Below are 25,029 nucleotides of genomic sequence, written 5' to 3' on the forward strand. Positions count from 1 at the left end.
TAAAATAAAAGGAGCATTTGAATGCATAAAATAAAAGGAGCATGAACAATCAAACAAAAAAAGGTAAAACATTATCACCAAAATATTTGTCTTGGGATAAGTACAGATTTAAGTGATTTTACCACATACATTTTATACTTACAAATGATCAACTAGTACCTTGAATCTCTTCGGATATATCAGAGTTGTTTTCAGATGACTGAAAAATTCTTGCAACTTCAAGTAGCCTGATCAAATTCTTATTTCCTCTGGTACGAGCTTCATCAAGCGGAGTATTTCCCCATCTACATATTATCCCATAGTCTAAGATGATGAAAAATGAAAATAAAAAATGAAAATGCAAATGAACAAATGCATTATATGTGAGCTTTGATGAATAATTCCATTTTAATCCAAGTGATCATCGAAACAAGTATTCTTAGGTGAGTAACTCCCAGAAGATCTCAAAGAGAAAGTGTCATTGTCAAAGATTATGAAGGTGGACATCAATGAAAGAAATACCTGTCTAATACCTTTGTCAGGGCATCTCTGAATAGTAGCTAAATCACAGTCATAGCTTAGAATCAACGTAAATAGATCATATCATACCTGTCCGTTGCAAAAACACTGGCTCCAGCATTTAAAAGGACCTCTGCAAAAGGATACAAACCTTCTGAGACAGCTATGTGAAGTGGAGTCCGTTGATCATAGTTTCTAGCATTTGGATCAATGCCATTAGCCAGAAGTCCTTTCAGAAAACCCAAATCCCTTCTTGCGACAGTAGAACAAAGAAGTCCACCAGCATCATTAGCAACAATGGTTGCTCCAGCTTTGGCAAGTAAAGAACCTACTTGCTCATGTCCATTCTGAATGGCTTCAAGTAAAGGCATGTTCCCAAACTTATCTGCATGCACCACACAAAATGACATGGGGCTACCAGTGGAAGACAGTTTTCAATAGGCCAAGAATGTACACATATCAATTGTTGTTCAAGGTTATCGAGATCTTTGCGGAAAAGAAAAGCTTTACAAAAGTATATAGTCATGAACAAAGAAAGAAGATTGGGCTTAATGAACAGACCAGCCCATATTTTCTAAGTTAAAATGGATGTGCGGCTAAAATGGGTTAGATTCGGTACTTCTTTCAAATTACAAAAATTTGGAACATACTTCGTATAAAGGGGTTATATATGACAATTGCTATAAAAAAAATGCCGGTAACACGCAGATGAAACAACAAATGGACACATAAGGGAGACAAAAAAGAAATGGATAGTATAGTAGTTCAAAAGCTCACCTGGAACATTAACTTCTGCTCCTTGTTCAATAAGAAAACAAGCAATAGCTTCATATCCTTTCGATGCAGCAAAATGCTGAAAAAAGAACTCGTGTATTATGAGCACTATAATTGGATAAATAACAATTAAGGAACATGATAGGAATTGTATTAGTAGAGTTAGGAATATTAGTAGGATTTTAAGTGTATACGAGTAACTAGTTAAGCAGTTGTTACAGTAATTTGTTATAAATGAAGGGAGTGGGAAAAAAAAAGGTAGACATTGATTTAGTTGATTTAGTTGATTTAGTCATCACCCAAGCTTCCCACTAGATAAAGGATTATGAGCACAATTACTTAACTCATGACTTGAAGTTAGCAAATGTAGTATTCGCTTTGAAGATTTGGAGACACGGTTTATACGAGGAAAATGTTCAAATCTTGATGAACCACAAGAGCCTGAAAGACTTTTCAGGCCGAGCAAACCATGAGGCAGCACAAATGATTGGAATTGACTACGGATTATGATCCTTACTCAACACCATATTGTATCATGTAAGTCAAGGCAAATGTGGTAGCAGATGGCTTGAGCAGGAAGACAACTCACTCATTAATCCTAATTACCGAGCAAGTTCGTTACATATGGACTTGGAGAATGGATCCATGTTTTATTTAGATTTGATGGAGTCAAGACAGGTGAAAGAGCTGTCTCTAGGGTGAATGAGCTATCTCTAGTCTCTGAAAATGGCCTCCTTTTGGAACAAGGATATTTGTGTGCCCAGAAACATTAAGCTTTAGAATGATTTATTAAATGAACACATTTGGCCATTTTCTATGCATCTTGATAGCATAAAGATGTACCAAAATTTAAAACGATACTATTGGGTGTGTAGCATAGGAGGGACATAGAAAACCATGTCAATAAATGACAGGTTTGTCAACAAGTAAAAACTTCGAGACAAAAACCAACAAGCTTAGTGTTGCAGGAGATGAGAAGAGATATCTATGAACTTCATTACAATGTTGCCTAGGAATGTTAAAAGGCTTCACAGGAATTTGGGTCATTATTGACCGAATCACCAAGTAAGCATATTTTCTTCCTAGAAGACCTACTTACTCTGTACAAAGTGGGCATAGTTGTATATGGAAGAGATAGTTAGGCGACATGGGGTGCCAATTTCAAATGTGTTAAATAGAAATACTCGCTTTACGTTCAATTCTTGGAGTAGTCTATAGAAGGGGATGGGTACACAGGTGAACTTTAGCACCACCTTTCATCCCCAAACCAATGGCTAGAGAGAGTGATTAAGAAGACATGTTATGAGCTTGTGCATTGAATTTTGTAGGTAGTTGGGATATTTGTATGACCATGATGGAGTTTTCCTACTACAATAGTTATCAAGCAACGATTGGGGTATGACACCTTTAGAAGCACCTTATGGAAGAAGGTGAAAGTCCTCTATTTCTTAGGACGAGAACACAAGTTGTTGGAACTTAAGTTGGTCAAAGTCAAGAATGAATCAATCCAAAGGATTAGAGCAAGGATGCAAATTGCACAGGTAGGCAAAAGAATTACACAGACAAAAGGCAAAGGGATTTGAATCTTGCAGTTGGTGGGCATGTGTTCCTAAAGGTAGCTCCAATGAAAGGAGTGTTGAGGTTTGGAAGGAAGCGGAAGCTAAGCTCATGATTTGTTAGGTTGCTTGATATCTTGGAATGGATAGGCCTTGTGGGTTATCATTTAGCTTTGTCGTTACCACTTGCTATAGTCCATGATGTATTCCATGTTTCCATATTGCACAAGTATATGACAAATTCATCGCATGTAATTGATTAAGAACCACATTGCTTGGATGAGACTTTGAGTCAGTCATGTGAAAAGGTCCATACAGATTCTTGCAAGAGATCAGAAGGTTCTACTTAACCGATTGATAGCCCTAGTCAAAGTCATTTGGTAGAGCCACCAGTTCGAAGAAGCGAGTTGGGAGTGAGAGGACAAAATGAGAGGCAAATATTGAGAGCTTTTTTAAGGATTGAGAACTTTCAAAGACGAAACTTCATAAGGGGGATCGAATGTAATGTTCATGGAAAAGAAAAAGAAAAAAGAAAAGCAAAAAAGCTTATTTAAGTCGTACATAATCCTAGGAGTCGGTTCAGTTTCATTCCCAACTTGGCAGCACAACTTCCTGGCTCAACTCTCTCTTGCTTGCCCGATCTCTTTCGTGTTTGGCTGGTTTAGGTCAAGCAAGCGATCATCCACACTCAGACACACTTTCGCTTGCACCATCGTCCTCACATTTTTGCTTCTTACTTGTTCCGACAGTTTTTCAATGTTGATTGGTTGGAAGTTGCAGTTTAGGTGAGTTTTCTTGTTTTTGTTAGATTCATGTGATTTTGTTGGTATTTTAAGCATAACTTACGAATTTTTGGGTCCCATTATAGAACATGCACAACATTTGGACACTTGGACGACATTGGTGGTTAGTTGAAGAGAAAACCAGCAAGGATTCAAACTCTTTCAAGGTGAGGAACCTTTTGATTGATTGTTATGGGTCACTCTATTGGGTAAGCCAATAGTACTAGAGGTTTCTGTTTTTTTATATTTGTGATTGTTTAGGTGCTTAATGGTTTTAGATTTGTTCAGGTTGGGCAAGGATATTCTTGGGTAGCTTGATTGGATCTGTTACTTGGACCTTTGGGTAAGAAGCATTTGGATTTTTATAATGCATGCATGGTTGATTGTATGTAATTTAGCGTGATGATCTGTTTAAGGTATAGTATGTTTTTTAAATATGAGGTTTGCTTAGTGGTGCTGCCAAGCATATGATGTGGAGAGGTGTCTGATTACACAATGGACAAATAGCGCATATTAGTGGTTCTAGCATGTTTAAAAGCCATTACATGTTATATATGTTTCCATGTATGTTTTTATAAGGTACTATGCTAGAGAATCTGCAAGAGGTCGCCAACTAACCTTTAGTGGTGCTAGGTCTTACATGAATGGCTCACATAAATAATATAGTTGGTGATCTGATTTTATGAAGTTCTAGGTTGGAATAGGCCCAACACGACTAAACTGTTGCCAACTAACCTCTAGTGTGTTTCTTCTTACAAGGTTGTCCCGTCCCACATATGCACCACAGTTTGTACCATTTAGGAATAGGTAAAGTGTCCTTTAGACACAATGTTTTCGTATTTTTCAATTAAGGCCATTATATACAGACACATTGGTGTATATTTATTGTCAGGACTTTGCATGTATTCAGTACTATGGGCATAGTTTCAGCCTTTAAGTGGGGTTACTTCCTAAATATATTATTATTCACCCATGTTACTTTTCTTTTTCTTTTCAGATGGTGCATAAATCTACAAGGGGTGTGGCAATGACATTCAGTCTAAAGGCCATGGTGATGGACAAGCTAAACATCATGTTACTTGCACCATGCTCAGCGTTGCAGTAAACCACTCTCAACGCTTAAAACATGCGCGCTAAAAAAATTTCATTAGTAGCGTCTCAATGCCACTACCAATAATAGTTGGCTTATGTATGCTTTATGGTTTTTTCAAAGATTACTTGCATGATAGACTCTAGAATAAAAGAAACAAAATTAATAAGGGGTAAACATCTCACATATTCAAATTTGTTTTAGTGTACCCTCCCTGGTTAGTGTTGTTGAGATAATAATGAAAGATATTGTGCTGGGTTAATAAGATTAAGAACTGATTGTGATGCTTGTTAGAATCAATTGAATTAGGGGAATCATGACTTTTTCGAATAAGTAGATAAGGTGTTTGGTTACTATTTTTTTTTTCAATTGAACTGGGTTATTTTTGTGTAAATCCAAGATCAAAATTACAATCGGATGAGATTATACCATGAATTGGAAACTTCGGTAAGATTGATTTTTTTTCTTGCTTTTGTTTCCTTTTTTTTTTAATTCATCTTAATTTACAAACCAAAAATTTCCTTATTTAATTTCTTTTGGACTACATTGGAGAATTAATCCGCCCTAATTTTCTTAACCTAATTAATGACGTCACCCATGCATGCATGTTCCTAATTTTCTTAACCTAATTAATGACGTCACCCATGAATGCATGCATGCATAAGTCATAATGCGGATATTTATATTAAATAACCTTGAAATAAAGTCATGGTCTTACAAAAATAGTTCAAAATACGAAATTTAACATAACTCTGAAAAATATAAAAGGGGAGTATCCCGATGCAAATGACATACAAACATGCATGAGGTTGTATAAATTACGTTACATTACATAATATTTAATACATTTCATTCCTTTCTACATTTCATACTATAACTCATTTATGCCCGGTAACATTCTCAATCCATTACATGTAAGACTTACATATCATCCATTTCATGGTAACCGTGTAATTACATGCATAGGTAAACATTTCATAACACTTCAAGAATACATAAACGTTGCATGACATAGAGATTTCACATATAATATGGTGCATGTAAGGACCACAGGGCATGTACCATCATACATTAAGCTAACACCAACAGTAAGGTCACTTATCTGGTTGGCCTTGATCGAAGCTACTCACGATAAGATAATTGCCTCAATACTATAACTCCAACGCCTAACTATTTCCTATAAGATTCCACATAATATGCTTAGGGTCTATTCAAGCTAAACATCATGTTTAATTACCAAAGGAAGCCCCTGAACTAATCTGATTTGATGAATAAGAGTGATACTGACCTCAAATGGTTTAAATAAGGTAAAAAAAAAAAAAGGCTTTAGAAGGGTCGAAAACCTAGAAATCGGTATATTATACGTATACCGAGCCGTCAAGCCGAGGAAAGGATGGAGTCGAGCCGTGAAGCCGAGGAAAGGATGGAGTCAAGCCGTCAAGCCAAGGAAAGGATGGAGTCGAGCCGACGTTACGTATGCGAGCAAGCCGAGTTACGTTTGCGCGCATGTGCGAGCCGAAGGAGCGCGTTTCTTCTGGGCGCGGATCGTGTATCCACTGGACTTGGGCCAAAACAAAAGTCGTGAGTTAGACAGTGAGCCATTTTACGCTGAGCTGCTGGGTTGGTCCGAGACAAATTAGATTTGGGTCGTGAGCATTCTGGACAAACTGGTAAGGACTGAGACAAATCCGGGTTGACGTGGACGTGGACCCAGACCTGAATGTATCTTTTTCCTCACCCGAAAGTAACGCAACCCTAGTTTGTTTACCCCTTTCTGATTCTCACGAGACATGCAGCGATACCGACGCCGATTCTCTTTGCTTCCACCGCAGTTCTTCCTCCGGAGACTTGTGCGGCAACTCCATACAATCTTACAACTCAAAAACCCCATATATCAACACCGATTTCACGGATCAGATGCTGAAGAGTTCGAGAAAAGAGAGGTTTAAAGGGTTTATGGGGTGTTTCAAACATGGTAATAATTGTCTCGTCAGAAATCATGCATTTTCCAGCGAGACTAAATGTTGTACTTATTTATTATTATTTTATATTTAGAATCTGAATCGTTACATCATCCCCCTTACCCTTAAAAAGGATAGTCGTCCTTGAAAGTGTTTGTACCTAGAAACAGCTCTGGATACTTCTCTCTCATCTCATCCTCTTGTTCCCATGTGGCCTCCTCTACTAGTTGGTTTCTCCACCACACTCTGACAAATGCAATGTCTCTGGTGCGTAGAGTTTTAATTTTGTGAGCCAAGATCCCCAACGGTTTTTCCTCATAGCTTAAGTCCTCTACTACATCAAAAGCCTCATAATCTATCACATGCGTGGGATTGGCCATATACTTACGAAGTACAGATATATAAAACACGTTTTGTTGGTTGAAAGAGTTGGTGGTAGGGCTAACCTATACGCAACGGGTCCGATCCGCTCCAAAATTTCAAAAGGTCCTATAAAGTGTGGACTCAGCTTGCTTTTGCGTCCAAACCTTAGGACACCTTTCATTCATGCCACCTTCAAGAACATCATGTTGCACACTTTAAATTCTAGATTCCTTCATCTTGTGTCTGCATAACTTTTCTGTCTGCTCTGAGCAGTACACATTCTTTCTCTGACACCTTTCATTGGGGCCACCTTCAAGAACACCATGTCACCCACTTCAAACTCTAGATTCCTTTGTCTTGAGTCGGCATAACTTTTATGTCTGCTCTAAGCAGTACACATTCTTTCTCTGATCTTTTACACCGCCTCATTTGTGACTTGGACAAATTCTAGACCCACCAATTCACGTTCCATTACCTCATCCTAGCACAATGGTGTCCTGCACCATTTTCCATATAACACCTCATACGGTGTCATGCCAATTGTTGCCTGATAGCTATTATGATAGGAAAATTCCATGAGATGCAATTTCAAGTCCCAACTTCCAGAAGTCAAGTACACAAACAACTAACATATCTTCTAGAATTTGGTTCAAACGTTCTGTCTGTTCGTCTGTCTGTGGGTGAAATGTTGTACTGAAATCCAGGCGAGTACCCAATGCTTTTTGGAGTCTGTGCCAAAACGCCGAAGTAAACATGGGTCTCGGTTTGATACAATTGACACAGAAACTCAATGCAATCTAACAATTTCCTTCAGGTACAGATGTGCCCAATTGTCCATTGTGTAAGTGGCTTCACCAGAAGGAAATGCGCTGACTTTGTCAATATGTCCACAATCACCCATTTGACCGTGTAACCCTTCAACATTCTTGGTAGCTCTACTATGAAATCCATGGCAATATTCTCTCATTTCCATTCTGAAACGATTCAGATTCCAAAAATAAAATAATAATAATTAAGTGTAGCATTTAATCGCAATTTCCAACCAGACAATTATTACCATGTTTGAAATGCCTCATAGACCCTTCAAACCTCTCTTTTCTCAAACTTTTCAGCATCTACACAATTGATTTTCCTCTCAATGTAACAACTGCGTCTGAAAGAGAAAAATCGAGTATTTTGAAAGAGAAATCGAGTGAGTTTGCTTCGCGAAGATCCGTGAAATCGGTGTTGATATTTGGGGGTTTCGAGTTATAAGATTGTATGGAGTTGCCGCACAAGTCTCTGGAGGAAGAATTGCGACTGAAGCGAAAAGAATCGGCATCGAAATTGCTACGTGTCTCGTTGAAATCAAAAAGGGGTAAACGAACTAGGGTTGCACTGCTTTTGGGTGAGGAAGAAGATACTTTCGAATCTAGGTCCACATCAACTCAGCTTTGTTTCAACCCTTACCAATTTGCCCAAAAAGCTCACGGCCCAAATCCAATCTATCTCAGACCAACCCAACAGCTCAACGTAAAACGGCCCATTGTCCAACTCACGACTTCTATTTCGGCCCAAGTCCAATGGATACACGATCCGCGCCCAAAAGAAACGGGCGCCTTCGACTCACACGTGCACGCAAACACGACTCGACTCGCACTCGTACGTAACATCGGCTCGGCATTCTCAGCTTCGTCGGCTCGGCTTCGTCTTTTCCGCAGTTCAACTTGGCTTGTCAGCTTGGGGTCTTGGCTTGGCAGCTTGGTATATATATAATATATCGATCCCTATGTTTTCGACCATTTTGAAGCCATTTCTGACATTGTTTAAACCATTTGAGGTCAGTATGACCCTTATTTATCGACCCTTATTTATCAAATCAAAATAGTTTAGGGGCTTAGTTTGGTAATTAAACATGATGTTTAGCTTGAATAGTTGTGAATAGACCCTAAGCAGTTTAGCTTGAATAGTTGTGGATAGACCCTAAGCATGTTAGGTGGAATCTTATAACAAATAGTTAGGCGTTGGAGTTGTAGTATCGAGACGATTATCTTATCGTGAGTAACTTTGGTCAAGGTCAACCAGGCAAGTGACCTTCTGGTTGGTGTTAGCATAATGTATGATGTATGATGGTGCATGCCCTGTGGCCCTTGCATGCACCATATTGTATGTGAAACCTCTATGTTATGCAATGTTTATGTATTCTTGAATTGTTATGCAATGTTTATATATTGAAGTATTTTGTCATGTAATGTAATTCATAGGACCTTATGCATGTTTGTATGTCATGCACATCGGGATACTTCCCCTTTATGTTATGATAGTATTGGCTCGTACATTCGATATTTATGTTCGCCATGATATCATGTGAGCCTTTTCTTTTCTGTGGTGTCCGGTGACATGTAATACGTTATGCCCAACCAAGCCAGGCCCAGGGGTACATATACGAGCCCACCAGTGGGCCCATGTGCGCATACGTGGTCCGTGTGTGGGGAAGTACCATACATCCAACCCTACCTGGATCTGAAAAGAGTCTAAGGCTATGTAAAGTATAAGAAAGATAGGTCCCACTCATGTTTGCATGTGTATTGCATATCTAACCCCAATAGTGGGGTGACTTACTGAGTATTTTATAAAATACTCAAGGCACGTGCTACCATAATTTTTTAGGTAAAGGCAAGGCTTCCATGCACAAATGACAGTGGATGAGGTAAAGACCATGGACGATGAAATGGGGGCATAATAGGGTAGTAGATGTTTTGTTTGTGTTTTATTTTCGAAATGAACTTTTGCATTTAAATTTCTGGTCTTAGTTGTTAAATGTTTTTCTAAGTTAGGTTAAATTTCGTATTTTGAACTATTTCTATAAGACCTTGACTTTATTTAGGTTATTTAATATGAATTTTCGCATTCTGACTTACGCATGCATGGGTGACGTCACTAATTAGGTTAAGAAAATGAGGGACGTAACATAATCACTTTGAGATATTGACTTGGCTCCACTATTCCTACAAGTTAGTCAAATCAGTTTATTTTGGCGGCCCTCTAAAACTGACCACAAGCAAATATTTCATCGATGGTTTTAATTCACCATCCCTTTTTGGTGGACGACACCCTTCTCTTTCTCTGCCATCGACAAATGGGCCTTGAACCTTTTCAAGGTCGTCCAAGTGTTTTTAAGAACTTTTCTTTTTCAAATTTGCTTACAACTAAAATGAAACAAGTCGCTAACAATCTTGACTATGGAATTTTTCCAATCATATATGCTAAAACTGGATGACTTCTGGTAAGATATTGCAGCATATTTTGTGGAGACAACTCAGAAGAGTGCAACTCTTTTGCAATTTGGCAGAGGTGGGTGATCTGGAAGTTCTAAATATGTCGCGTGCTTTCAATGAACAGACAAAACAAGCTAGGGTTCCAAGGATGATCTCAATGATACCATGATGGGGGTGAGTTAAAAGTAATTATATATCCCTGATTAGTTGACTGGTAAGAAAAACCTAGCAAAAGCAAACAAACAAAAATGCCTATGGCTAGTTCGCAAAAAATTATTGTCAAGCAAGATAAATAATCATGCAGAGATTCAAATAAGGAAAATATATATAATGGTAATACTACATAAATTCTACTCTAAAAATTTTATTCTCAACCATATTAATTAGAACGTAATAAAAGAAGATAGAGATAACTAGGCTAGAAGAAACCATACCAGAGGCGATCTTCCATCATAATCTGTTTTATTGGGATCTGCTCCTGCTTTAATCAACCGTTTGAGTTGATTTAGATCCCCATCATGAGCAGCACAGTTGACCTTAATGGCTAACTCAAGTTCACGCTTTTGAATGTAAAGAATTATGTCAGATTCCAAAATTTGATCTTGTTGGTTGGAATCCTTTCCCTATGCAAAGAAAAGATTATACTTGTGGCATAGAATTAAAAGTTTAATAGCTTAAACAACTAAAACTTTTAAATTCCAAGAATAGATGGGAAAAATTATTGACCAATCTGGGCTTGATTCAACCAAACATGAACATTAGTAAACTCCTTTGAATAAATATTATTTTAATAATAATTAAATTTTTAGAACAAGATATGGAACCTTTAAAAGAAGTAAGGAAAAGAAACAGAAAATGTACAAAGTTACAATCTCCCAAAAGGGAAGGAAAGAAAAGCAAACATTAAAATGCTGAATCTAACGAGGGGATATAAAAGCATCCCAATCAAAACAAAGATCATTGAAAGAACAGTGATTAAGTACGGATGATAAAGAACTCTAATGCAAAGATTTCATTAGAGATTAAACCAAACATCACTGGAAACGTAATGATCAAAAAAGGATAATAAAGAACTCCAATGGAAAGATTTGAATTAGGCTAAATAAAACTGATTAAGCATTCCAATTAAAACCAACATCAAGAGTAATGATCAAATAAGGATGATAAAGAGAATGGGAAGATTTGATCTTATCGAATATAGAAGCTTAAGGAAGATAAAATGCTTCATTGTCTTATTCCTCTATCAAAAGCAATACATATATACATGTGGAAGTCTGACCAATTTACAGCTATCTAACGGAATTACGCATAACAACTAACATACATTTACAAAATACAATTCATTATAAATACAAGAAATAACCAAGTTAGTTAAAACCCAATACTACCCTCCTCAAGATGGCTTAAAAGTCAAGAATTTCTATCTCGGAAAGTAAAGAAAATATATTGGGGGTTAGACGAGCTTTTGTGAAGATGTCTGCTAGGCTGATCGAATGGGCAACAACTTAATAAAACGAGAAACTACTTTGTCACGGATGTAGTGGCTATCCAATTCTATGTGCTTGGTTCTCTCATGGAAAGTTGAAATTGTTTCTGTATACTGCAGCCTGGTTATCACCAAACAAAAAAGGAGGAACAAAAGTAACTTGTAAATCGGTGGATTGCTTCTTGGATTTCCCATGACCAATGCATCTCCCAAAAAAAGTAGAAAACTGTAGAATATTTCTGAATATCTAAGAAAGAAGCCCAACCAAAATTGTAAACAATTTAATTGAAAGTTTAAAGAAGGTAGAAAGTAGAGGTCTTGTCTAGGTGCACATTTAAAGTACTGTAGCAATTAATGTGCAGCTTCAAGACGAGATTGGCAAGTGTTTGCCACGAATTGATTCAATTTGTTGACAACACAGGTACTATCATGTCATGAGAGGCTGAGATATAAAGGACCAACGTAACTAACCTTCAATAGACCATAAGATCACTTAGTAGTTAGATCCTGAAGCATGTAACTTTAAAGTTTGATCAAGCGGAGGGATTGGCTTATATCCAAGAAGACTAGATTTTTCTAAATGTTCCAAAGTGTAATGCCGTTGTCAAATACAAAGATCCCGAGAAGGCCTTGCAAGTTCAAGATTGAGGCTGACAACAGACGAGTAAAGCGATAAAGGATGAACCAAATCCTAACTTATTCCATTCTTAATAAAATTGCTGAACTTAATACATCAAGTGGTATTAGAGTGAATGCCAAGAGCCATTTCTTGGATCTGCTCGAGTACAATATGGCCTCAATCGAAGTGGAAGCCTCCCCACTTTGAATACCAAGATCGTGAATAATCAGGGGAGGACAGAAACTACAACTTTGAATACCAAGATCGTGAGGAAAGATTACCAAGAAGAAAACAAAACGATCTTCCTATATTGGGTAAAAAAACATGGAGGGTTTCTTCAAATATGCCAACACATTCAACAACAAGAATGTTAAATTGGTAGCCTTCAATCTCAAGGTGGGGCCTCGACATGGTGGGATCAATTGCAAAACAATAGATGGTGCTATAGAAACAACAATCAAGCAATGGCCTAAGATGCTCTGTTTGATGAAGAAGTGGTTTCTCCCTATCAATTACCGACAAATCCTATAACAACAAATATCCACAATGCAAGCAATAAGGACGTTCTATAATTGATTATACAGAGGAGTTTCATTGTTTGGGAGCTAGGAATAACTTATTGGAAACAAAAGAACAAAAAATCTCAAGATTTGTAATGGTCTGCAAGATGACATCAAAGAAGTTGTATGTCTACATCCCCTTTCCTACCTTGCAGATTCGATTGCATTGGCCACTAAAATTGAGGAACAAGATAAAGTGAAGCCCATCAGAACATATCAAAGAAGGAATACTTGGGATAAGCAACAACAAGCTCATGGAGAAGTACAATCAAGCCCACAAAACATTCCATCAAGTAAGCTCTTCCACATCCAACCAACAAGGCAAAATGGATGAGCACGCAAGCAAGAAAAACACCTCAAACAAAGATTTGTAAGGTACAAATCCTAGGAAAATTTCTAACCCTTATAACCAGTCATCTCTTGGGAAATGTTTTAAGTGTAGGCAACAAGGACATAACTCTAACGAATAGCATCAAAGAAGAACCTTGGCCACACAACAAGAGACCAACGAAGAAAGTGACCTCAACAGGAGCGAGGCATTTGGGTAATAGGAGTTAAAGAGGGAGGGAGAAACACTGCAGTGTGGACACAAAAGGGGAAAGGTTAGCACCATTGCCAAAAAAGGAAAAAAAAAAAGGCATCTTAAAGATAGGAACGAGAGTTGGGTGATTAAGGGAAAAAATTATTCAAGTGGGTTGAGGATGTGAGCTAGGCTTTCAATTCCTCTTTTATTATTATTATTTTTCTAATTTCTTTTAGTAGGAAGCTTCATTGTTGGCTTAGTAAGATGTGAGTTGGATTGAGAAATTATTTAATTTTATTTCATTTCTATTTTTTAAAAATTTGTATCATTTAAAAAATATCGTTACTTAATTATTAACCATTAAGCTAAAAATAGATAATTAATATATTACATTGTCGAAAAGAATTTTGATACCTACAAAAGTATTGGTTATATTAGATATTATAAAACATGTTGTATATGACCTGCCAAAATTTTAATAAATAAATTCTTGATAAACGTAATTGTAAATATGGATCTAAATTATATGTCACATCTACTTTCACTGTAAAAAATATACTATTTTCTTTTCTTTTAAGAGGAAATCTAACTTCAATTGCAACCACATTTTCCATACATAATAAAATTGTGTTTCAGCTTTTGTAACCAAAATAGTGGATATAAAATGAGTAGAAGAGTGACAAATACCAAAAAGGCAAGTTTACCTACCTCAAGGGCATTGTCTAAGATGATCTGTCCATCTAAAAAGTGTAATTCCAAGGTTTCTTTAAATGACAGTTTATCGAGTTGCAAGATCTTGGAAAACTCACGAACCCGAACATGGTAGGGATGAGGAGAATTGCAAAGGAAAGAAATTTCACCAAATGAGCTATATGTTCCAAGACACCTAATTAACTCTTCATCTTCAGTATCCCAGTTTTCAATTTCCTCCTGTGAACAAGTCTAAAACAATAAATAGATATACGAGAACAAACATAAATCAGACAGTCTTTGGAAATAGAGCCTTTCCTAGATTGATTCCAATTAATCTGTACGAAAGATAGGTTGTTTCACAAAAGAAGCAATCATAACAAGCAAATATACTACTATTCAACTAATGAAATCTCTACTTTTGCATGCAACAAATTTTAGGCAATACAAGGATTTTTTATCTCACATCTATTTGAACATTTTTTTCTATACAATGGTACTATATGGTTGCATTGTTGGCATAGATCTAGCAACCGAAGTTAACAAGCATGTGTTTTCAGCAACAAGAGCATGATAAAAGATAAATTTATAAATTTTAAGTTGATAGAAATTGTAGGCTATTTAACAAAGGATGAATAGTTCGCTGAAATATTCTCCTGACATAAATAAACGCCACTAAATAAGAGCTCAAGCGACTAGTGACCAACAAATTACCACCTTGGAAGATTAGGCACTACATAAAAAATGCACAAAGAGATTGGAACTGAAAGACTGGAATTCGTACCAATTCACCATGACATACAACATAGAGTTGGTCAACCAAGTTTTCACGTTCAATAATCATTTGTCCAGGGAAAAAAGCCTCTTCACGAACTTTGGTTGCCTGGTACAGGAGAAGAATGAAAATAATAAATTAACCATGAAATAGGCATGAGCTTTCTTTCCTTAGGAATGACTACAACTTTTTAATTCATAGATAGGTTCTATTGGTCGTTCGTTTTTTTGTTTAAACGGCTAAGATGTCAGATTAATTGCATACTTGGGTATATTGAGATTCGAGTAAAATATCAAGGTTGCCAACATATTAGAAATTTAGAGCTATGGAAATCGATGATAGGAAGTGACTCTTGTCTTTTAAGAAAGCCTTCACCAGGACTAGTGGGGGAAAGGGAAAACAAAAAACCCTAAAGTTCATACACACGTCTGTTAAAGAGTAACTACGCAAAGCTTTGTTCAGTTTACACCGTATAGTATATGGGTGTGTTGACCATTAATGGCCTCCAAGCTATCAAGAATAGGAAGAATCTTCCCGAATGAGTTGGAAAACATTTTTGTACGGTAAAAAGTGAACGAGGTTTCCTGTTAATTATGTGAAGAATCTATCTTTTTTCAGGAGAAAAAAATCAACTTATACCTTTAAACTTCGCCGGTTGTATCAACAAAAATCCTAAATTAATAATTGTATCAATTAAAACCCTAAAATTAACTTGATTGCATTAAAATCAACTCGGAATTACCTGACTGTTATTAATTTTCTACCAATATCCTACTGAAGTACCAAAACTAGTTTTATTTTATTCATCCTTGATCTCGATAATGTTGCTGGTTCTTATGCCAAGGGAGAACTTTTTGAACTTCATCTGAAGGACGAAAGGAATATGATACAAAAATGTAAATTGAAGTGGTTAAAAGAAGATGAAAATACCAGATTTTTTCATAGATATTTGGTAGCAAGGAAGAGAGATTTTGATTTTGGAATTATGCCCATCCGAGGGTGTGTCTTTATTATCCTATAGAGAAATAGAAGCTGACAACTGTTGAAATTTGGGCAGCACTTAAAAGGTCTTGGTAATAACAAGGCATCGAGTTTAGACAACTTACTATTCATCATCATGGTCATTCGAATTCAACCCTTAACAAGAGTTCATTTGTTTAGTACAGAAGAAAGAGCCTATAACTTTCATCAAAGATTTCAGCCAATTAGCATGACTTCTTCCATTTATTATTGCCAAGGTGCTAACTAGAAGATTAAAGAAAGTAAGTAATGCTTCCGATATTCATCACTCATGGTGCATTCATTGAAGGATGTGGATTCCTAATTTGATTAGGAGACAACAAAATAGCCTTGAGAAAAAGTTAGAGACAACGTGTACAACTAAAAAATAGCCCCAAGAAAAAAAAAAATTGTCCATCATTATGAGATAAAGATTATTAATGAGCTTACAATGCGTTTTATGAATCCCTGAGAGCAACCTTTGAAAAGAGAGACTTCCTTAATGTATGGCTCGTACAATTTCTGTGATATCTGCAACCAACACACATAAATAATAATAAACACACGCATCAAATACTACAAAGACATTCATTCAATTGTACCAATTACGAGTAATCAAGAGTTTTGTTTGTTTCTTTTTATAAAAAACATTTTATTGATGAAATGAAATTAAAAAATTGGGGTGGTAATACTCTGGAATTTACACACAACTTTTTCAATGGGTTACGAGAGATGATAGACTATAGCTACAAAAATATGGAGACAACTTACACCATGTGAGAACCAAAAGAGAGAGATTCAAGAAAAAAAAAACTTTAAAAATGTCACCCCTTATCTTTGAAGAGTCACAAATTCCTTTTGATTCCTATAGACCAGTGCCCTAGAGAAATTGAGACAAAGGATCTTGTGGGAAAAGGGTTATTCCCTTAATATAAATTGGTTAATTTTATGCCAAAGTTTAGAAAGATATTTCTTAGTTATTTTATTTTCATTTCTTAAAATTAAATTTTGTTCTCCATGTTTTAAGAGATTTAACAGCACGACATCTCCCTATTATTAAAGGATTTAGTATCTCAGTTTGTGAACTGTTTTCCAGCCGTGATGCATATTTATTAGGTTGTAATTCTGAAAAGTAAATTCAAGGAGAGCAATAAATAATCCTCTCTAAATTCTTCATGGTATAAACGAAGGTTCTGTGCTAAAATGACTATTTTCTTTTTTCTGCCTTGATCCATCTCTTTATGTCTAAATATGATGAACAAGGAGATAACTTCCACCAAGACTGTTGAGTTATGAGTTTTTTTTTTTTAATTTTTTTTAATTACATTCAGTTTTTTCAATTTGGTGGTGTTTCTTTTTTAAAAGTTAGATATGACATTTCAGTTTTTTTGCGTTTTAGGTTTTTTTTTTTTGTTTTTTTTTTTCTTTTGTGTAAGTTTTGTGATATTGTTCTAAGGATGAACTTTCACGTGAGTTTATGTTACCAATTTTTTCTACTTCAATAGAAACTTATTCATCTATTTAATTTTACCCTCTCATGTTCCATTTTCTCTCTTTATTCAAAAAATATTGAGACTTCGATTTGACTATTGCTTCCGCAATATTTTTTTTCATTATTTACTTTTTTCTCAATCTTTGATCAATACTATCCAACTCTGATCTCAGTTCCAACCTTAGTCACGAACCCCAAACTGTTCGATCAACCTCTAGACGATTCAGTCTGTTCATGTTCATCTGTGGCCGAGGGAAAGATGAACATTTTGGTGAAATTGTGGCTCCAGAAACAACAGACTCAAAGTTCAGACCATGGAAAACGAACAATCACCTTGTTATGACTTGGTTGATCAATTTTATAATTCTGGAGGCGGGCAAAAATTTTATGCTTCACAAAACTGCAGAGGACATTTGGGAGGCTATAGAAGAAACCTACTCAAGAGCGGATAATGTGTTTGAATTATTTGAGGTTGAAACAAGATTGTATGAATTAAAGCAAAGGGAGATGAATGTTACTCAAGATTTCAAGGTTCTCACATGGTTTTGGCTCCAATTAGATCTTTATGAAATCTACTCGGTAGAAGTGCTCTGACGATGGTGCAACATTCAAGCATATCACAGAACAAAAAAGGACCATGCTCTGTGCTTGGTCTAAACAAGGATCTTGAAGTGAGAGGAAGATGGAAATCAAGCCCTTTCCCAATTTGAGAGAAGCTTTGGTAGAAGTCGGAAGAGAAGAAAGTTGGAAGAAACTGACGTTGGCTGAGAATAAACCTGTGGGAAGTTAAGACATCTTTAACCTGTGGGAAGTTAAGTATGTCTTGCAAACGTTATGGCAAGATCTCAATTATTATCGACTATTTGAGATGAAGTGCACTGCAGATACCGTAATTTATTGGAGTAGGCTGTGTCTATGACTTTTAGGCAGGTTTGACCAAGTTTGAGTACAAATCACCAAAAAAGAAGAAACATCGTCACTAAAAGAAACAATTTCCCTTATTCGTGCAGCAGAGAACAAATGAAGTCTTATGCTTGACAAACCACTCAATGTAGAAGCATCGGCCTTCACTGTAGAGAGAGAATGAACCCGAGGATTAATCGAAGACTCCATAAGTATGTCAAGAGTGCCAGTTTGGCAAGACAGATGTGTTGTCAATATCAAAAATAGTGTTATGTATTGACATCGTGAAGGGGAGGCTTATCCATAAAAAAACAAGAACTAAGCTCATTGCCAAAGGCTTGAGAATCCTTTGGCAGACAAAATGACATTCAAATGGTGTACCAAATAAGGTGTCTTCCAAAGAGTTATTACCATCACAGGATAATGCTAATGGCTGCTAGCAGAGAAGCCAAGGGATCAGTGTAACATCTGTCAATCAAGTGTCAAGTGAGCATTGATAAGTCCATGTGGATGCATAATGTGGCTAAGTTAAGGGCCAATTGAAGAAAAGAAGCAGTGTTAAGAGTGGACAATCAAGACTAAGAGAGAGAAGTAACTTGAGAAAATTGATTATTTGCCCGTGGAAGTGCTCCAAAAGAAGTGAACACGAGAGAGGGAAGTAACTCAAGAAAATTAGTTGTGTTACTGTGTAAGTGTTCCAAGAGAAGTGAGCACAAGAGAAGGAAGTAACTCAAGAGAACGGGTTATTTGCCCATGGGAGTGCTCCAAGAGAAGTGAGCATGAGAGAGGCAAGCAACTATCCTTAAACCATTTCCACATGTCTGAGGAGGTGGCTACACATCAAAACCAAAATTTGTTCATGATGGAGCACCAAGCTGAATATAAAGACAAGAAGAGAGAAGTTGCAGCAAGACCAGAGTGAAGCACCATTTGCAACGTTTGCCACAAGAAATGGTTAAGTTGAGAATAAAAAATATTTGGGGGCTAGCAAGAATAAAAAATATTAATGGGGCTCGCTGGTCTGTAACGTTCTTTAATTATCACACCAAAACTACTTGACAATTCTTCTGAAGGAAAAATCCAATACATCCTCAAGTTTTCAATCCTTTCATACTATGGTTCAAAAGCAATTCTAACAGAAAGCCCAAATGCTTCAGATAGATAATGCCAAAGATAATTTTATCTCCAATCTTGGTCCATATCTCACTTCCCAAGGTATTATCTATGCTAGTTCATGTGCAGGTACTCCACAACAATATCTGAGAGGAAAAATTGGCGCCTACTTGAAGTTAATTGTGACTTAATGTTTTCAAACAACGTACCAATATACCTTAGGGGGAAGCACTATTGACTGCCACATATCTCAGAAACTTATGTCAAGTAGAGTATTGAAATACAAACACCTCGACAAGCATTACTACAAGACTATCCTCACATTCAGAAATTTTCAACAGACTTGCCAATTAAAATTTTTGTTGTACATTTTTTGTTTACATTTCTCAAGATCATCATTCCAAACTAGATCACAAGTCCTTGAAATGTATTTTTACTGGTTATTCCAGAGACCAAAAAGGATACAAATGTTACTCTCGGGTCACCAAGAAAATTTACAATAAAATGGAGTTCATATTCTTTGAATATCAACCTTTTTTTTACCCAAACTAACATTCAGGGGGAGAAAGTAAATGCATGGCAGAATTGAGACCTTATTCTTCCAGACCAATGCTCGTGTCTGTTCCTCCTGTTTCTTTGAGTCCAGAGCTAGAACCCTCTGTTTTGACTCTTCCCGTGTCCAATTCAGTGCCTCGAGTGTTCAGTCCTACGTCTAAACCTTAAAAACAATCTGAACTTCATGTTTACAGTAGAAGAAACCCTATAGAGAGAAGATAAAACACCACCATTCCCTTTTAAATTTTCAAATCACTTAAACTAGTTCTCATGCCGATGATGATTAGAATAGTAAGAACGTTATCACACCTCATACTCCCACAACTGATAACCATGATCAGCCCATAGCTCACAGGACAAGGGTTAGACAATGCACAAACCACTCGTTTCAAAAGTTTCTTGCCTATGGAAAACTCCTTCAAGACTGCAGGGCATTTGTATCAAATTTGGACAGCACTCAAGTACCAAATATAGTTTGGATGCTGCTTTAATTTGCAGTTATTCTTAGATTGATCACTGCACCAACTGGATGCGAATAATGTATTTCTAAACAGAGACTTAGAAGAAGAAATCTACATGGATATTCCACCCGGCATAAGATCAATGTCTACTAGTGGATTGGGTGCAAGTTATAGAAATCCTTATATGGTTTGTTGCAGTTCCCTCGAGCATGGTTTGACAAATTTGCTAGAGAGCTTATGTCCAAAGTGAAAAATATCATATCACAAGGGAGATTCAGCTGTCCTTAACAACATAAGCACCAAGAAAGATACCACCACATATAGTATCGCTTTAGAAATAAAACATCCACGCACAAGTAGATGAACCCAAGTCAAAAGAAAATACCTAACCATCTGCGAGAAACTCACACATTGGATTGAAACTCCAATAATTTTGAACAAGCAAAACATTAAAAACTCAAATCAACAATACTGAAAGCTGGTTAAAAAAGTTTGATCGGCAATGAAGGCCAATCAAAAAAAGCATCAAGGCTTTGATACCATCTCAGTGATAAGAAAAATATTCCTTCTTGCTTGAAAAGATGATACAAGGTTATTCTAAATACAAATTACCAGGAAAACGGAATAGGAAAGAAAGAAAACATGCAAGGAAAAAGATATCTAGATCTCGCAATCACTTAGGAGCTAATTACAAATAAGGAAATACAAATAAATACACAATATATATATATATAAAAGACTGTCCTTATTCCTCAATAAATTAATACGGAAGTAAATGAATCAAGTAATGCAAAAAAGCATAGAGCATGATTAAATTTCCAGTATTGATTTTCAGCTATATCTTAGACTAACACAGGATTATAATACCTTGGCACGAATTGAAGCTGGAATATCTTGAAGAACACCAAACTCAGAGGAGTTGCAGTACTGTAATTGAAGATGATCTTTGATGTCTTTACTTAATTTCCTATTGAGCTTATTTTTATTCACGTATTTAATAACGTCCTTCATTTTATCTCTAAACTTCTCTGTTTTTGATCCTTTTACTATCAATGCTGCCATGTTACCAAGCAAATAAGAACCAAGAATCATATCAAAGGAGATAAAAATCATGATAAAAATCATTTCCCTGACATTGACTGCATGCATGTCACCATAACCTGCGAACATGAAGCAGAAATTAGGAGGAAAAGAAGCTTGAAATCTAGTACAAGTAACAAAAAACCATCATAAGAAAGTGAAGAATAATGAAGTGTAATGCTCTCATTTGCAGATCTGAGAATTTGATAACACCAGAGCGATGTGGCTATTGCTCTCGGAACCTACCATGAAAGTTGGAGGTGACTAACCAATACATTTAAAGGAAGAGATGTTGGCTGTTTCAAATGAACACAAAGCTTATACTAATACAACTGACTAATTTTAACAAACAGAAAAGGGCTAAATAAAGACATTACCCATGGAAAAAATCAGGCCAGCTTCTAAGAAGATCCACCATGCACTAACGAAATGTTCCAACATATGAACATAAAACTAATACCAATGCACTAAGGAATGTCTTCAAAGCTTGGAACACAATACCCAGTAATTCCATATCTTTTTTCTTTCCCCAATCGTTCAAGTTAAACCAATTCATTTTAAGTAAAAAGACATTGTTTATTTATGCATTTGGCTTTTCTATTTCAATTACCAGATTTAAGTTTTTTCTTTACTATCGACGATCTTTAAAAAACAATTATTTCAAGTTTTTGGATATTATTTTTCATTTGCTACTACTTGTAATTCGATGAGCAAAATAAGGTAAATAGCCTTTTAGAATATTGCTTTTGTAAAAAGAAAAAAGTAATGTGAGGAGGGGAATCCAGCCCAAATTTAATTTGATTTGTGATAAGCCTCCAATTACGAGGTGTAACCTAGGAAGAGAGGAAGAGTTGGTTAGAGTCACCCTCAACCTTGGTCAGTCCAATCCGAAAAGTGTATGTTCAAGCTCAGTCCAGACATAAATCAAGCTGACCCAACTTTTAATAACCAAGCCTATGACCCAACCTTTGAACTTGGACACATTCTATCAAAATTTGGGTCAAGCTCGGATCAGACTTGAGCCGACTTATTGGATTATCCCATTAAATAAAGATTTTTTAAAATTATTTTTAAATTTTCTTTAGTAAATGTTATTAAAATATATTAGAATTATATTTCTTATGTAATGATGTTATGTTAAAAGTTTTGGTGGTTTTTATTACCTTGATTATCAACAACATCAGTAATTCTACCACTAGTATGTGGAACTCTGTAAAGCTCCTTTTTGAAAATTTTGGTATCCTAAATTTTTGCAAATTTGTAATTATATCAATAGAGTCCAGTAGGAGCGGATGGTGAGGCCAGGTGCGAAAGGGAATTTCAAGTCATAGTTCCAATCAACTTGCCAACACTTTAGCTCCAGTATTTGATTCACATTTATAGAAGTTGGAGGTGCCAATCTTCGAAGGAACGAATCCAAATGGTTGGTTGCATCAAGTAGCAAGGTATTTTGTAATCAATAGGTATGTATACCAACACATCCTAAAACCCCTCTAGACAACTCTTCCTCTCTTCCTAGCATACACCTTTGTAATTGGAGGCCTATGATCAGTTTGATTGACCCCTTTGGGTGGAATCAAGTATCTGCAAACCAGTTTAATCTGTCCATTATTCCAAAACATCCCTTAACCCAATCTATCCCCATCCGACCTCTGTTCAACTAAAGCCATATTAACATACATCATGCCAACAGAAGTAATTGAAATTAACATACATCATGCCAACAGAAGTAATTGAAATTAACATACATCAAACAAACAAGGGATATCACGTAATGGGATGGTTAATTCAAAAAATATAAAGATAAAAATGAGAAAGAGAAGCCTCTTACCAACAGTTGCCATAGTTACAACAGCAAAATATAATGATGTGATGTAACGCTTCCAAAGATCAATTTCTCTAAAGTTTGAATAGCTATAGTCCCCCAACTTTAGGCTTCCTATCCAGGTGTACCCTTCTTTTGACGGAGGTAGAGTAGTAGCAAGATAGTAGAAAATACAGGCAGCTGTATGAGTACAATAAAGCTCCACAACAAAAAGCTTCGCAATTCTTGTACCAAGGTAATTTATTCGTATATCCTTCTCCAATTTCTCAAAGAATTCAGTAACTCTTAAGGCTCGACTTAGCCGAATCCATAGTAAATATCTCACAAGCTCCTTCTTACCAGAAGCCTACACACGGTACCGGTAGGTAGAGGGATGAATACATGAAATCAATCAAATTACTAACCCCTCCTGGGAGGTGGAAAAGGGTTGAGAATATTGCTTAGATGCATCATACTTGGAGCAACAAAATTTCATTGAAGCCATACCTTGTAGATGGCGTCCCAGGGCATACAACCCATTAAGTCAACCACAAATCGAGACTTCAAATATCTGCAGTTGTAAATTTTGTATTTATATTACAAACAGATTAAACATTGTGTTGTGAGAACAGAGATTGACTGACAGACCTGATAGCGATGAGATTACGGTCGTAGACAAAGCGGTAAGAATGCGAATCGCGATAGGCAACACAAAAGTGAACAGCGATATCGATGAGAAAGGCGATCTGGCCGGCAACGTCGAGGAGGAAGAGATTCTTGGGGAGACCCCTGAAGAATCCGAATTCCAGTGGCGTAAAGAAGGAAGAGTACACAGCCCATACCAAAATGAAATGCGTCCAAAGAACGTATCGCCTGCATTAAACGTAAACCCCATTTTCTTCTCAGTTCTTTTCAGATTTCGTTTCTGCTCTGAATCCCGTCGCTCCGACGGATTGCTTCAGTGCATCATCGTGCATGGATTCCACCAGCCCTTAATTTTTGTCATAAAAAATCCTCCAACGGTTTCTTTCTACTATTTAAATAAATAAATAAACCTTTTGATAAATATTTTTTATTTCTATTTTCTTTTAAGTAATTACGAGAAATAAAGTGACGTTTTGAAGAGAGAGAAATAAAAATAAAAATCTATAAAAAAAAAACATAAAAGATAAATGTTCTAAGAAAAATATTTATTTAGAGAATATTTTTAAAATGTTTTTAGTTCTAAAGTTAAAAAAAAAAAAACAAAGGACCTCTAAAAAAACCAACGATTTGAATCTCTAATATAATGTATAAATGTAATATTTGGACCGGTAAGGAGTAGATTTAAACACAAAATTAAAATTTCCATTTTTATCGAATAAAAATACAATAACAAAAATAAAATTAAAAAAAATAAAGTAGTACCAGTCGTGAGGATGAATGACAATTTGATTTAGAGATCTGAAGTTTGCGCTATTGTTCTTCCCTGCATCTGTCGATCTCTCGCCATTTCTGATTGATGAATCGAGACTGAGTAGTGTTAGTTTCCTTTTCCAGCAAGATAACTTAGAATCTCCGTTATCATGGTAACCGTCGAGTTCTAGCTTTTGTTTTGAAAAATCTTCTTCCATCTCTCCTTCTCTTTCCCTTCCCATCATTTCATCCAAACGCAACCTTTTAATATGTTATTTCCTTTAACTCCTCTA

The 25,029-nt window shown here is 36.2% G+C and overlaps 1 protein-coding gene across 2 annotated transcripts; it reads right to left on the minus strand.

Annotated features, from left to right (window-relative positions):
* Positions 1 to 25,029, minus strand: LOC111800226 (potassium channel SKOR-like). 2 transcript variants are annotated; one of them, XM_023683823.1, is made up of 12 exons: positions 24,749 to 25,029; positions 23,990 to 24,214; positions 23,849 to 23,912; positions 23,369 to 23,708; positions 21,325 to 21,617; positions 16,384 to 16,464; positions 14,944 to 15,042; positions 14,178 to 14,411; positions 10,716 to 10,904; positions 1,276 to 1,351; positions 589 to 883; positions 1 to 284 (listed from the first exon to the last, which is right to left on the minus strand). In XM_023683823.1, exons 1-12 carry the CDS (start codon positions 24,979 to 24,981, stop codon positions 149 to 151), a joined length of 2,265 nt encoding a protein of 754 aa, XP_023539591.1. In that variant the 5' UTR covers positions 24,982 to 25,029; the 3' UTR covers positions 1 to 148. The 2 variants fall into 2 exon arrangements, with proteins under 2 accessions (XP_023539591.1, XP_023539592.1); XM_023683824.1 differs by having other exon boundaries at positions 14,178 to 14,399; positions 24,749 to 25,027.

Source organism: Cucurbita pepo, chromosome LG08, assembly GCF_002806865.2.
Source record: "Cucurbita pepo subsp. pepo cultivar mu-cu-16 chromosome LG08, ASM280686v2, whole genome shotgun sequence".
Taxonomy (NCBI): Eukaryota; Viridiplantae; Streptophyta; class Magnoliopsida; order Cucurbitales; family Cucurbitaceae; genus Cucurbita; species Cucurbita pepo.

Bases quoted from the DNA above. Each gene is read 5' to 3' on its own strand.
- LOC111800226 (XM_023683823.1), bottom strand. From the start codon at position 24,981: ATGATGGGAAGGGAAAGAGAAGGAGAGATGGAAGAAGATTTTTCAAAA. The intron at 1,352-10,715 runs GTATGGTTTCTT...TTCTTTTTTCAG, and splicing joins ATGATGGAAGATCGCCTCTG to CATTTTGCTGCATCGAAAGG. The intron at 285-588 runs GTATGATATGAT...GATAATATGTAG, and splicing joins AGTGTTTTTGCAACGGACAG to ATGGGGAAATACTCCGCTTG.